At 43.2% G+C, this 13751-nt stretch overlaps 1 protein-coding gene across 7 annotated transcripts; it reads right to left on the bottom strand.

Moving 5' to 3' along the window:
* Window positions 1-546: 546 nt before the first annotated feature.
* On the bottom strand, window positions 547-10579 carry LOC115023555 (high affinity immunoglobulin gamma Fc receptor I-like). Of its 7 annotated transcripts, XM_029454629.1 has the most exons (10): window positions 7553-7947; window positions 6886-7400; window positions 5287-5343; window positions 4922-5182; window positions 4066-4323; window positions 3859-3996; window positions 3704-3757; window positions 1487-1534; window positions 960-1017; window positions 547-797 (listed from the first exon to the last, which is right to left on the bottom strand). In XM_029454629.1, exons 3-10 carry the CDS (start codon window positions 5339-5341, stop codon window positions 776-778), a joined length of 894 nt encoding a protein of 297 aa, XP_029310489.1. In that variant the 5' UTR covers window positions 5342-5343; window positions 6886-7400; window positions 7553-7947; the 3' UTR covers window positions 547-775. The 7 variants fall into 7 exon arrangements, with proteins under 7 accessions (XP_029310489.1, XP_029310486.1, XP_029310485.1 ...); XM_029454626.1 differs by lacking the exons at window positions 6886-7400; window positions 7553-7947 and adding an exon at window positions 10368-10579 and having other exon boundaries at window positions 3859-3981; XM_029454625.1 differs by lacking the exons at window positions 6886-7400; window positions 7553-7947 and adding an exon at window positions 10368-10574 and having other exon boundaries at window positions 960-1014.
* Window positions 10580-13751: the final 3172 nt, after the last annotated feature.

Raw genomic sequence — 13751 nt, forward strand, 5'->3', positions numbered from 1 at the left:
TTAATTTGCATTATTTAGTTGTTGATTTTTTGGTAAATTCTCTTAATATTTGTGCAGCATTTGGAATGAAACTAACCTCGTGATTATCAATGTTTACAGCCTTCATAAATGTGCACAAACTGCTTAATTATCATCATTGTTATTTGTTTATTTTATTATCATTATTAGTATCATCATCATCATTATTATTATTATTATTATTATTATTATTATTATTATTATTATTATTATTATTATTATATGCAGGTCACGTGTCTGTCCAAAATGTCTTAATTCAATAATTTTATCCTGACGTTTGTGTGAAATTGACAAAATTAGCATGAATTCTTGAGACTGTGACCTTTGACCTTTGACCACCAAATTCTAATCATTTAATCTTTTGAGTCCACGTGAACATTTGTGCCAAACTTGAAGAAATCCCCCCCCCCTCCAACTGACCCCGTTCTTTGATCTGACTTAATACAAAACGGATTATTGTTATTGTTAATTCGTTTTCTTTGAGGTAAAGTAAAGAGAGAACATTAATGACATTATAAACGTTCTGTCTGGTTTGTTTTGCTTTTATTGACTTTAAAGAGATTTTAAAACTAATAAAAATACATGATTGATAACAGAAAGACTTTGCAATGGATTTCAGAACACAATAACACATTTTAAAAAGAATAAGAATTAAAATGTTCCTTGTTACTGTGACTTCCTGCTTCGCTCACGAACAAAGAGAAGAAGAGTTTTGAGCAGACGACCCCCTCCGTCCATCAGCTGACCCCTCCGTCCGTCAGCTGACCCCTCCGTCCGACCTGAGAAACAAAATAAAAACATAACATGAAGTTATTCGTTGGTGCATTTGTCCTTATTTATCTCACAGTTTATCAAAAGAAGACTGAGAGTCTGCAGCCACGCGAGAGCTAACGTCAGCTAACATGTTGTTTATGAACAATAAACAACGATGAGATTCTTACCTATAGTGGACTATAGAGTAGACATCGCCCTCGTCTGCTGAACGTGACTTTGTAGCTGCTTCAGACACAAAACATGACACATTATTGTAATATTATTAAACTTACATTAAAACACATTAAATATCATTATTTTAAAACTATTTATGCAGCGATATGATGCTTTCTGTTCATCTCTCTGAAGTGATAAATATTGTTAATGTTAAAAGGATTTCTTTAATCTTTCCATCTCGTAGTGACAGTCGGACCTCCTGCGCTGTAGAGATATAAAAGCTGCTCTGTTTCAGACTGAGGTTTCCTCGTGTGGTTTTTAACTCACAAGATCAAATTATCTCCTGAAACCAAACAGTGTTTAAAGGAAACGCAGCCTTCTGCACACATATCTGAGAATGAGTCTTAAATGTAGTAACTGATGTGACACTTATTTAAAGACAGAGAAAGTTATTATGTTCAATATCTTTTGCATGCATTATATATTACTTAAGACGGAACACTTGTTGACTAAACAGAAGTGACTGAACTCAAAGTACCTTTGTTAACGACAGCGTACGTCGCAGAGGCTGGATCTCCTCCTGAACCTGAACACAACCACATTCACTCTGAAACACTCAGCGCTCACGCTTCATTAAGCAGAGCATATATAGAACATTAAACATTAAAACAACTTGAAATCTAAGGGTTTCATTTATCTATCAGTGCCAATATGAAGTTACCGTTTCACTGAAGCACAACATGAACAAGACATCTGCAAAATGTTTGGCAGGTTACACATTAAGTACACAAGATTAGTTATGAGTCGACCTTCCTGCCTGACATAAGTTCCAGCAGTGTGTGAGTTCAGTGTTTCAGCTGTGTGATCTCCAACTGTGTGAGTTCAGTGTTTCAGCTGTGTGATCTCCAGCAGTGTGTGAATTCAGTGTTTCAGCTGTATGATCTCTAACAGTGTGTGAGTACAGTGTTTCAGCTGTATGATCTCTAACAGTGTGTGAGTACAGTGTTTCAGCTGTATGATCTCTAACAGTGTGTGAGTTCAGTGTTTCACTGTATGATCTCTAACAGTGTGTGAATTCAGTGTTTCAGCTGTATGATCTCTAACAGTGTGTGAGTTCAGTGTTTCACTGTATGATCTCTAACAGTGTGTGAATTCAGTGTTTCAGCTGTATGATCTCTAACAGTGTGCGAGTTCAGTGTTTCAGCGGTATGATCTCCAACAGTGTGTGAGTTCAGTGTTTCAGCTGTGTGATCTCCAACTGTGTGAGTTCAGTGTTTCAGCTGTGTGATCTCCAGCAGTGTGTGAATTCAGTGTTTCAGCTGTATGATCTCTAACAGTGTGTGAGTACAGTGTTTCAGCTGTATGATCTCTAACAGTGTGTGAGTACAGTGTTTCAGCTGTATGATCTCTAACAGTGTGTGAGTTCAGTGTTTCACTGTATGATCTCTAACAGTGTGTGAATTCAGTGTTTCAGCTGTATGATCTCTAACAGTGTGTGAGTTCAGTGTTTCAGCTGTGTGATCTCCAACAGTGTGTGAGTTCAGTGTTTCAGCTGTATGATCTCTAACAGTGTGTGAGTTCAGTGTTTCAGCTGTATGATCTCTAACAGTGTGTGAGTTCAGTGTTTCAGCGGTATGATCTCTAACAGTGTGTGCGTTCAGTGTTTCAGCAGTATGATCTCTAACAGTGTGTGAGTTCAGTGTTTCAGCTGTATGATCTCTAACAGTGTGTGAGTTCAGTGTTTCAGCTGTATGATCTCTAACAGGGTGTGAGTTCAGTGTTTCAGCGGTATGATCTCCAACAGTGTGTGAGTTCAGTGTTTCAGCTGTATGATCTCCAACTGTGCGAGTTCAGTGTTTCAGCTGTGTGATCTCCAACTGTGCGAGTTCAGTGTTTCAGCTGTATGATCTCTAACAATGTGTGAGTTCAGTGTTTCAGCTGTGTGATCTCTAACAGTGTGTGAGTTCAGTGTTTCAGCTGTAGGATCTCCAGCAGTGTGTGAATTCAGTGTTTCAGCTGTATGATCTCTAACAGTGTGTGAGTTCAGTGTTTCAGCAGTATGATCTGCAGTCGTGTGTGAGTTCAGTGTTTCAGCTGTGTGATCTCCAACAGTGTGTGAGTTCAGTGTTTCAGCTGTATGATCTCTAACAGGGTGTGAGTTCAGTGTTTCAGCTGTGTGATCTCTAACAGTGTGTGAGTTCAGTGTTTCAGCTGTATGATCTCTAACAGGGTGTGAGTTCAGTGTTTCAGCAGTATGATCTCTAACAGTGTGTGAGTTCAGTGTTTCAGCTGTATGATCTCTAACAGGGTGTGAGTTCAGTGTTTCAGCTATGATCTCTAACAGTGTGTGAGTTCAGTGTTTCAGCTGTGTGATCTCTAACAGTGTGTGAGTTCAGTGTTTCAGCTGTATGATCTCTAACAGGGTCTGAGTTCAGTGTTTCAGCAGTATGATCTCTAACAGTGTGTGAGTTCAGTGTTTCAGCTGTGTGATCTCCAACAGTGTGTGAGTTCAGTGTTTCAGCTGTATGATCTCTAACAGGGTGTGAGTTCAGTGTTTCAGCTGTATGATCTCTAACAGTGTGTGAGTTCAGTGTTTCAGCTGTGTGATCTCTAACAGTGTGTGAGTTCAGTGTTTCAGCTGTATGATCTCTAACAGGGTCTGAGTTCAGTGTTTCAGCTGTATGATCTCTAACAGGGTGTGAGTTCAGTGTTTCAGCTGTGTGATCTCTAACAGTGTGTGAGTTCAGTGTTCCACCTGTTTGATCTCCAGCTGATCCTTCTGCTGCTCCACACGAGACACACACCAACACTGGAGACAGAAAAGATCAAACGTCATCAGTAGGAAAACTGGAAACATAGAAACAATAAATAATATATAGACCAGAGGAGGGATACATATGTAAACATCACCTTTGTGTTTCCTGCAGAGAAGTAGTCCCATCACCATCAGCAGCAGAGCCACCGATGCCCCCCCGACAGTCCACAGCAGGGAGGGCGGAGCGGGTGAGGGGGGGGCGCTGGAGGGTGTGTCTTCTTGGAAAGAAGACACTAAACACACTTTCATCACCTGTCTCTCACCTGGAGACCAACTGAAGATGAGCACAGAGACACACTCACCTGTACTTTGTGTTGAAACAGTCAGCCGGCTCTCAGGAGAAGCTCCAACTCCAGAGATGCTGCACCTGTAGAGTCCTGCATCAGACCTGGACACATTTCGGATGATGAAGTTGTTTCTATACGAGGTCTGGAGCATGGAACCATCTTTGTAGAAGTCAGCGATGTGCTTTGACTGAGAGTTCTGATTTTTACAAGGAAGAACCACATCGTGTCCCTCCAGCACCGGCCGGGCGGGAACCTCCAGGATCACAGAACCAGCTGCAGCACCAGAGGAAAACACATTTTATGTGAAACAACTCTTTCCATTTATGTTTATTAGAAGACATCGGTCATGTGCTGCGTCCAGGACAGGAACAGGGTTTATTCCTGTGTTGATGATGTAACAGGAAGTAATCAAGAGTCCAAGAATAAAACAAGAAATAAGCTGAATATATAAAAATTGTGAGATAAAACATAAGGAGAATACACTTGATACTAAAGGTATTTAAAATATTATATATTATTTCATGCTTGCATCCAGATACGGTTTAACATTGTGAACTTTTCTGTAGAAAATGAATATATAAATTGGACTGTATTTCTATTTTTAATTCATCTTTCTGGACAATATACTGCACGTCTCTGAGAGGTCAATGTTGTCCGGACATCAATATGACATAACAAGAATACAGAAAAATATATAATTTGAGTTTTATGTGCAGCTTTCTCCTGCACACTGTGAAACTGCTCTTTAAACTTTGACATATATAATTGTTTGCCTGTCAAAATCAGAAGCAAAGACGGTCAAACTGAACGTCTAACTCTTCGTGCTACATGTCTCTGCTGAACTACCTCATCTACTCTGTGCTGAACTCACCAGAGATGCTGATGTGCACGGCTCCGCTCGTGTTTCCGGCTGCGTCTTCACACCAGTACTCTCCGCTGTGCTTCTCCATGGTTAGGCTGAAGCTGAAGGAGGCTGCCGACGAGTTCCAGCTGGAAGGATTTGTTGAACCTTTGTTGAGCTTCCTCACAACTCTCCATTCAGTCGAACCAGAGAAGAGTTCACAGCTCACACTGAAGGACCCATATTCAAAGAACTGCAGTGAGTCTGGAAGAACTCCAGGGAAAGATGCACCTGAGACGCAGAAAGAGGCCGAATGTGGGAAACAAGAGATGAATGGACTTTAAGGACTCCAGCAAATAATCTTGAATACAATCACACGGCCAAGTCCAACGTACCGACAGAAGAACTGAGGTGAACGTGTCCCAGCAGCAGCAGCAGCAGCACATCCATCCCTGAGAGAAGAAGAGCGACTTCAAATACAACATGTAGATTTACAAAGACAGAAGAGTGATACAGGGACACAACGTTTATCACAAGCAACTACTAATGCAACCCTGAGTCAGGACTCAGTGTTCTGCAGAGCGCTCGGACCTCCTTCATGTCTCTGTGCTGTCTGAGCATCTCACTGAGACACCGAGACATGATGTCAGAAGCTCTTCCTGTTTCCACTCGGCTGTGAACTGTGTCTAGAAATACACACGCGAAGGCAGAGCGGCTGCAGAGGAGATAATAATCTAACTGGTGTGAAGAAAGACGAGCAGTCTGCGTGCTGAAGATAAAAGATAAGAAGAAGGTGGCCCTCCAGCCACACCCAGCACTAATATATATTTATAATAATGGAGCTGCACCCACATTAAGTGCTTCAATGGAGATCACATATTCTCAATATAAATGAATTAATCAACCAAACACATAACAGATTTATATGACAAGAACTTTACGCTATGACATGAGTAATAATCTGTTACGACTAGGTGAAGAGGAGGACCCAAATGCAGCAAGCAAGATGAGGTTTAACAAAACAGAGCTTTATTCTAAAAAGCTAATCAAATACAAAAACAAGGCAACAATTAAAGTAAAAAAACATGAACCAGGGACAAAGAACACTGAGACAGACAGGGATACATACACAGACACTAAATGAGGGAGCGAGACACAGCTGGGAGAGACAGGCAAACACACAGGAGGAAACTAATGAAGGTAACGAGACACACCTGGGGGAGAAAGGCAAAAACACAAGGGCAGGAAGTAATACCAGACATGACACAAGGGGAAGAGAGCATTTCAAAATAAAACAGGAAAACAAATCATGTCATGACATAATCAGAGGAGGGAGACAGCTGAACACTTACCTGTTCTTTAGCTACACAAAGTTTTTCACCTTTCAAAGGTCAACAGGGTTCAAACTGAGCCGGGACATTTTCACAGCATAGTTTGATCAGGTTTATGCACAAATATACTTTGTAAAGTGAAGGTCAGATGTGTGTAAGTGCTGAGTTAAACTCAGGCAACATGCTCATGGTTCACAGAACACAACACAACTTGTTGGTAAGAAAGAAGAACAGAATAAATAAATTAGGAGGCTTTTCTTAAACTCTTGACGTGAATATTTGTCCAAAGCTGCCTCAGAGTTACACTTCACACTTTACACTTCAGGGTGACCTCGATCAAAATCGTCGATCATGACCTGATCGATAATGAAGCTCGCTGGGACCCATGATCTCTCCTCCGGACCGTATCCTTCCCAGTCCACGAGGAATTGTCTTCCCCGTCCTCGCTTACAGACTGCCAGAAGCTCCTTAACGGCGTATACGGGACCTCCCTCGGCCATCTGGGGAGGTGGAGGGGGCTTGGAGGCGGGAACCAGGGAACTCTCCCTGACTGGCTTCACCTTGCCGACATGAAAAGTCGGATGGTCCTTTAACGACCTGGGTAGTCGTAAATGCACAGACACTGGTTTTATTACTTTCAAAATCGGAAATGGACCAACAAACCTTGGAGCTAGCTTTTTCAACATGACATGGAGAGGTAAGTCCTTGGTAGCTAGCCAAACTCTCTGTCCAAGCCGATAACGTGGAGCAGGTCTGCGGTGTCGATCCACCACCTTCTTCATCCGGCTGGCGCTGTGCAGGAGAGCAGGACGTGCACTGGCCCAGATCCGGCGGCACCGACGGACCATGGCATGAGCTGATGGAACCATCACCTCAGTCTCATTGTCAGGGAACAGAGGTGGTAGCCGTGCACACACTGGAATGGCGTGAGTCCTGTGGCGGCATTAGGCAGCGTGTTGTGGGCGTACTCAACCCAGATCAGGTGCTTGCTCCATGATGCCTGGTTCTGGGAGACCAGGCACCGCAATCCGGTCTCAAGCTCCTGGTTGATCCCCTCTGACTGGCCATTGGACTGAGGGTGGTATCCTGAAGACAGGCTGATGATGGCTCCAAGGAGATGGCAGAACTCCTTCCAAAAATGTGAGATGAACTGTGGGCCTCGGTCTGAAACAATGTTCCTGGGAAAACCATGGATACAGAACACATGAAAACCATGGATACAGAACACATGACGCAACATGACCTCTGCCGTGTCCTTGGCAGAGGGAAGCTTCGGCAGTGCAATGGAATGTGCCATTTTACTAAATCCATCCACTACAGGTGGTGTTACCTTCTGATATGGGTAATCCGGTGACAAAGTCCATTGAGATGTGGGACCATGGTCGATGAAGAACCGGAAGAGGCTGCAGCAAACCCATCTGCGCTTCAGTGGAGGAGGTCTTGTTTCTGGCACAGACATTGCAGGCCGCCACATATTCTGCCACCTGTTTCCTCATAGCCAGCTACCAGAAACGTTGCTGGATCATGAAGGTTGTACGTTTCACCCCAGGATGACAGGTGAGCAAAGCCGAGCCCAGTGTAGGACCTGTGAGTGAACGGAAACGGGGACAAACAACCTATTTCATGGGAAATCCCTAGGTGCTGGGTTCTCACCATTTGCTTGCTTCACCACTGATTCTATCTGCCATGAAATTGCTCCAACCACACGGTTAGGTGGAAGGATGCTCTCAGGTTCTTTGGCAACAGGTTCAGGATCATACAAACAGGACAATACATCTGGCTTAACATTATGTGAGCCTGGTCTGTACGACAATACAAAATTGAAACAATTAAAAAAACATGACCATCTGGCCTGGCGGGTCTTTTGGACTTCTTAATGTACTCCAAGTTCTTATGGTCAGTCCAGACTAAAAATGGTTGTTCTGCCCCTTTCAACCAATGACGCCACTCTTATAGAGCCGCTTTCACTGCTAAGAGTTCGTTGTTCCCCACATCATAATTCCTTTCAGCCGGGGTCAACTTATGTGACAGGAACGCATATGGGTGGAGTTTGTTGTCCTGGGCAGATCTTTAAGATAATTCTGCTGCGATGCCGTCGTTTGAGGAATCCACCTCCACTATGAATCGTCTCTGTGGGTCTGGCACGGTGAGAAAGTTAGCGGTTGTGAACAGTCTCTTGAGTCTATGGAAGGCTTCTTCTGCCTGAGCATTCCATTTAAACATGACCTGAGAAGTGAGAACATGTAATGGTGCTGCAATGGCACTGAAGTTTCTTATGAACCGTCTGTAAAAGTATACAAAGCCTAGAAACTGCTGCACCTTCTTTTTGTTGTTGGGGGTAGGCCAATTGGCCACAGCACTGACATTTTCTGGATCCTTCTGGACCTGATTGGCGGTAATGATGTACCCCAGGAAAGAGACAGTCTTTGCGTGAAACTCACACTTTTCTGCTTTGCAGTAGAATTGATTCTCCATCAGTTTTTGGAAAACTTGGCGGACATGTAGTCTGTGGGTGTCCTCATCCGGTGAGAAGATTAAAATGTCGTCGAGGTACACAAAAACAAATTTGTTAAGAAAGTCCCTCAACTGATCATTAACAAAAGTCTGGAAGACCGCTGGAGCATTACATAACCCAAATGTCATGCCAAGGTACTCGTAGTGACCACTGGGAGTGTTGAAACCTGTCTTCCACTCATCCCCCTCACGAATCCTGATGAGATGATAAGCATTTCTCAAATCTAGTTTTGTGAAGATCTTAGCATCCTGCAGAAGTTCAAATGCTGACGACATGAGAGGAAGGGGGTATCTATTCTTAACAATTATTTCGTTAAGCGGGCTGTAGTCTATACAGGGCCGAAGAGAACCATCTTTTTTCCCCACGAAGAAAAACCCAGTAGCCGCAGGTGAGGAGGATGGTCTAATGAGTCCAGACTTTAAGGATGAGTCAATATAGGTTTTCATGGCCTCCCTTTCTGGTGCATAAAGGGAGTATAGTCGACCTTTAGGAATCTGAGCTCCAGGCAAAAGGTCAATGGGGCAGTCATAAGGTCGGTGAGGTGGTATGCACATAGCCTTAGTCTTATTAAAGGCCTCTTTCAAGTCCAGATAACTTGAGGGCACTTTGGTCAGGTCAGGATAATCCAAAATCACAGAGTGCTGTGCTGAGTCAAATAAATGGAATTTAATTTTCTCAGTGTGAGCGTTATCAATAGTTACCTGAACAGGTTCGGTCACATTGGTTACTTTGAATAAAAGTTTGCCATCTAAGGCACTGGCATTAATAGAAGCAGTCAAAGGGATAGTTTTAATGCTCAGTTCTTTGGCCAAACCCCAGTCCATCAGACTTTCATCTGCTCCCGAATCCACAAGTGCACCCTCAGTAATACTACGGTCACGGTTTTGGATCTCTACCGTGGTCAATGAACGCGGAGGGAAGTCAGCCGCAGAGAATCAGCTCACCAGCATCCTGTGCAGGTGAGCCTCTCCTTTTTACCGGGCATGACAACGTTGCATGGCCATGTTGTCCACAGTAGAAACAACATCTCTCCAGGTAACGGCGCCGTCTCTGCCCAGCTGCATGGGTTCCCCTGGGGCAGCAGAGGAAGCTGGCCTCCCGGGTGATGCTGAGGAAGGTAGTCTGGGGCTCGAAGGAGTAAGCAAGCGTTCAATGTGGTTTGGGAACCGTGCACTGGTTTTAAAATTGCTCTTTGTTTCTGTCCTGAAGTCTATTATCAATTCGAACAGACATGTCAATGATGGAGTCCAGATCTGTGGGTAACTCATGGGGCGCCAATTGGTCTTTAATAGAGTCTTTTAGACCATTCATAAAAGCGTCTATCAAAGCTGGGGTGTTCCAACCGCTGTCCGCTGCTAATGTGCAAAACTATATTGCATAGTCTGTGACTCGTAGATGTCCCTGTTTAATCTGCACTCGTGAGGCTTCTCTGTCAGGCGATGAGTGATCAAACACACGGCTAAGAGTCTGAGTAAACATGTTCAGGGATTGGCACACAAGGGAGTTTCTTGACCACTCTGCAGTAGCCCAAGCAGCTCTACCTGACATATGGGACAACATCAATGTTACTTTGGATGAGGCTGAAACAAAATACAGCAGGATTATGAGCACAATGTAGTTCACACTGTACCAGAAAGGGTCGACAGTCTCCAGAGTTCCCGGAAAACCTTTCTGGCGGTGTCAAACGAAGCGTCGTTCATGAGAAGGTGACTTGATCCGCCGCAGGAACAGCAGGCGACGTGCTTGGCTTCGCAGCAGTAGTTGCAGAAGAACCAGCTTCAAGGTGTGTAAGAAGCTGCTGCATCTGGACTGCCAGGTGATTCACTCGCTTGGTGACAGCTGACCGGAATTTCCCCTGGCTGTTGGCGAGGTCGATCATCTCTTGGTCGATGGACGACAGCTGTTCAGCATGGTGTGTAAGCCTAGCTTTATGCGCTAACACATCGGCTTTGAGCATGCTTGAGTTGGCTGAGTCCATTTTGTGGCCAGTTAGTTCTGTTATGAAAGGTTGAACTCAAAAGCAACAACTCAAGACAAGGTTTCAAAAGTAAAAATTTCTTTACTCAAGATCGTTTAAAGTACAACAAAAAATCACTCACTGAGGAAATTGTTTTAGAAAAAAGGAATTGCAAAAGACATGAACAAAACTAAACTTGACTAAAGGCAAAATTCTACAATGATTCTTGATTCGAAAACGCTGGCTCTCTTGGTGGCAAGAGGACAAAGGGAGACAAGGACTATATATACACACACACACACACACACACACACACACACACACACACACACACACACACACACGGGAAACAGGTGGCAACAATCAAACAGGCGGGAAACCTCACAGACAGGAAGTGCTCTGAAACGAGAGGGAAAGGTAATTACAAAATAAAACAGGAAGTGCAATGACAGACAGTGCATGACGAGACTAGACATGAGTGACTGTAACTTAACAAGTGAACAATGAGACAAGACTAAACATAGACTCTAAACTAAACATGAAACATGACATAAATACATTAACACACATGACGGGATGTTCTGAACTGCAGAACTACACGTTGTGGATTATTATCTGGATCTGTGTTGATGAAAGTAACTTTTATAACATAGACAGAAACTTTGTTCTTTAGAAATCTGAGCAGATTTGGTGCAGGACTCAGAAAGTAGTCCTTCAGGACTCAGAAAGTAGTCCTGCAGGACTCAGAAAGTAGTCCTGCAGGACTCAGAAAGTAGTCCTTCAGGACTCAGAAAGTAGTCCTTCAGGACTCAGAAAGTAGTCCCATGAAATGTGCCATATATATATTTTTAATATTGATGTATCCGTAATAAATCACGATCATAACAGTATGAAAAGGACTTCCGCTAACAATCGATCGTTGCGCCGAGAGCATCCACTTCGGCAATGTTTGGGCGATGACGTCACAAGTAGAATACAGCCGCCGCAAGTAGAATACAGCCGCCGCCAGTGTTCGTCTGCGTTACAGCCGCCGCCAGTGTTCGTCTGCGTTGAAGCAGCAAAGACTGCTGTCAATATTACGAGAAAGAACGGACAACAATCGATCGTCAAGGATAATTGTGAAGCGATGTGTTGTGTGGGGATGTGGGGCCGTCTCCAGCTTTCTGTGGCCAAAAGAGGATAAAATGTTGCGTTTATGGACAAGACAAGTGCGTCGATGAAACCGTCGATTTGTGGGCAGCACTTTGAGAGATCGTGTTTCGAACAAACTATGCTCGCCAAGGAAATGAGATTCAAAAATAATTTAAAACTGAACGCAGAAGCTGTGCCGACAATACTGCCGAGACCCCAGCCAGCACAAGCCAGCACAAGCCAGCACAAGCCAGCACAAGCCAGCACGCCGACTCAAACACGTCCGCCGGTGCAGAGTCCTCCACCAGAGATGACGAAATGCATTCGCCAAAAGGGAGAGAGCGAAGGTAAGCCGTGCTACTTATTTACTGTATTTATTGTTTCAAGCATAAAGCCATCATCGGTCTAGTCTAGACCTACTGTATGTAACGAGTTTACACCAGGCCCTAGCCGATATCTGTGTGTTATTGTTTGTAGTATTAATAACTTTAGCTAATTACACTTTATTAGCTTAATTAAGTATAGATTCAATGTGTATAACAGGCTTCCCCATTTTATTCTGTAGTTTGACTAAAAGCGTGAGTCTATTTAACGTTTAACTATCACACTATTATTACAGAGGTGTTGAAACATTGATGAATGAAGCCACTGACAGAACTGAGGACACCTGTATGATCAGCGACCATCTATTGGACATCCACACTGGGGAGGAAGCTGTGTGTACACCAGTAAGTATACAGACTGTACGTCATCTGTACATTACAGGTGTAGTACCAGTAGACCTGCACATGACGTGTTAAACATACAATCACCACATGCATGTACATAATTCATATATTTGTTTAATTTGATATCATTTCTCTCTCAATCACTTCAACCACATCTTTTATTATGAATGTTATTAGATATTTTCTTTACATGTATAAACATGCAATACAATTTCAAGCTGGTTTGAAAGATTTATTAGTAAAGTTGTGTTTTGTACATTTCAGACATGTCAGAAAGAAATTGCTGTGCAGACAGATCCCCCTCCACAAGTCCATGCAGGCGCAACTACGTGTCAGGTCAGTTGGACTGCAAGTTCCAATCCAAGTTGGTTGTTCCAAAGGTCAGCATCATAATATGTATATATTTATAAAACGGACATGTCAAATCAAGCAATCTGATTGGTTCTTAGCCGTGGTATAATGAGCGTATATCACGGGTAGAATTGTAGTTACTTTTCACAACAAGTCAGTATCCCTCCGTGTCTGAGAAAAAGCTACAACCGTTACAGCTGTTAAATTACGTCCGTTAAGAAACAAACTTACAAAGCTTTACTATGGAGGAGTGGATCGATCAGTGCCTATCTCCAGAGAAAAAAGCCCCTAAAAGACCACGTGCAGAGCTACGTGAAGAGCAGGTAGACCAAATGGAAAAAAAACGAAACGAACAGAACACCGCGCTAGCTGTTAGTGTTGTTGCATAGCAACCACCTCGCACTATGTTTTGTGCAGAAGGCAACGGAGGGACTATTTTATGTTGAACATCATTATTTAAAAATAAAAACTATTTAAATTGGAGTGTGTATTTTTCTTTCATATTGCCACACTTGGTAACCGTTTTATAAAAGCAATAGCTCACTTCAGACCATGATATATGGTCATTATATCACAGTTAAGGGGGTTGTACCACGCCCCTTAACTGTGATGTAATGACCATATACCACGGTCTGTCGTGAGCTATTGCTTAAATATACACACACACACATACATATTATATATTATTATTATTAGATTATAAAACCTATTTTTTGCAGAGTATGTTACTGAACTTTTGACCGAGACTCAATGCTTTGTGCCAAGACAATGTTGATGAGGAACCTTTGGAAGTCCCAGCTCCACTCAGCAGTCGGTGAAGAACCAAACAAGAGGGATGCTGTTGTGC

This window comes from Cottoperca gobio, chromosome 18 (assembly GCF_900634415.1).
Source record: "Cottoperca gobio chromosome 18, fCotGob3.1, whole genome shotgun sequence".
NCBI classification, from domain to species: domain Eukaryota; kingdom Metazoa; phylum Chordata; class Actinopteri; order Perciformes; family Bovichtidae; genus Cottoperca; species Cottoperca gobio.

Bases quoted from the DNA above. Each gene is read 5' to 3' on its own strand.
- LOC115023555 (XM_029454624.1), bottom strand. From the start codon at position 10,437: ATGAACGACGCTTCGTTTGACACCGCCAGAAAGGTTTTCCGGGAACTC. The intron at 5,344-10,367 runs GTACAGTGTGAA...TTCTTCTCTCAG, and splicing joins GAGACTGTCGACCCTTTCTG to GGATGGATGTGCTGCTGCTG. The intron at 1,018-1,486 runs GTACTTTGAGTT...TTGTGTCTGAAG, and splicing joins GTACGCTGTCGTTAACAAAG to CAGCTACAAAGTCACGTTCA.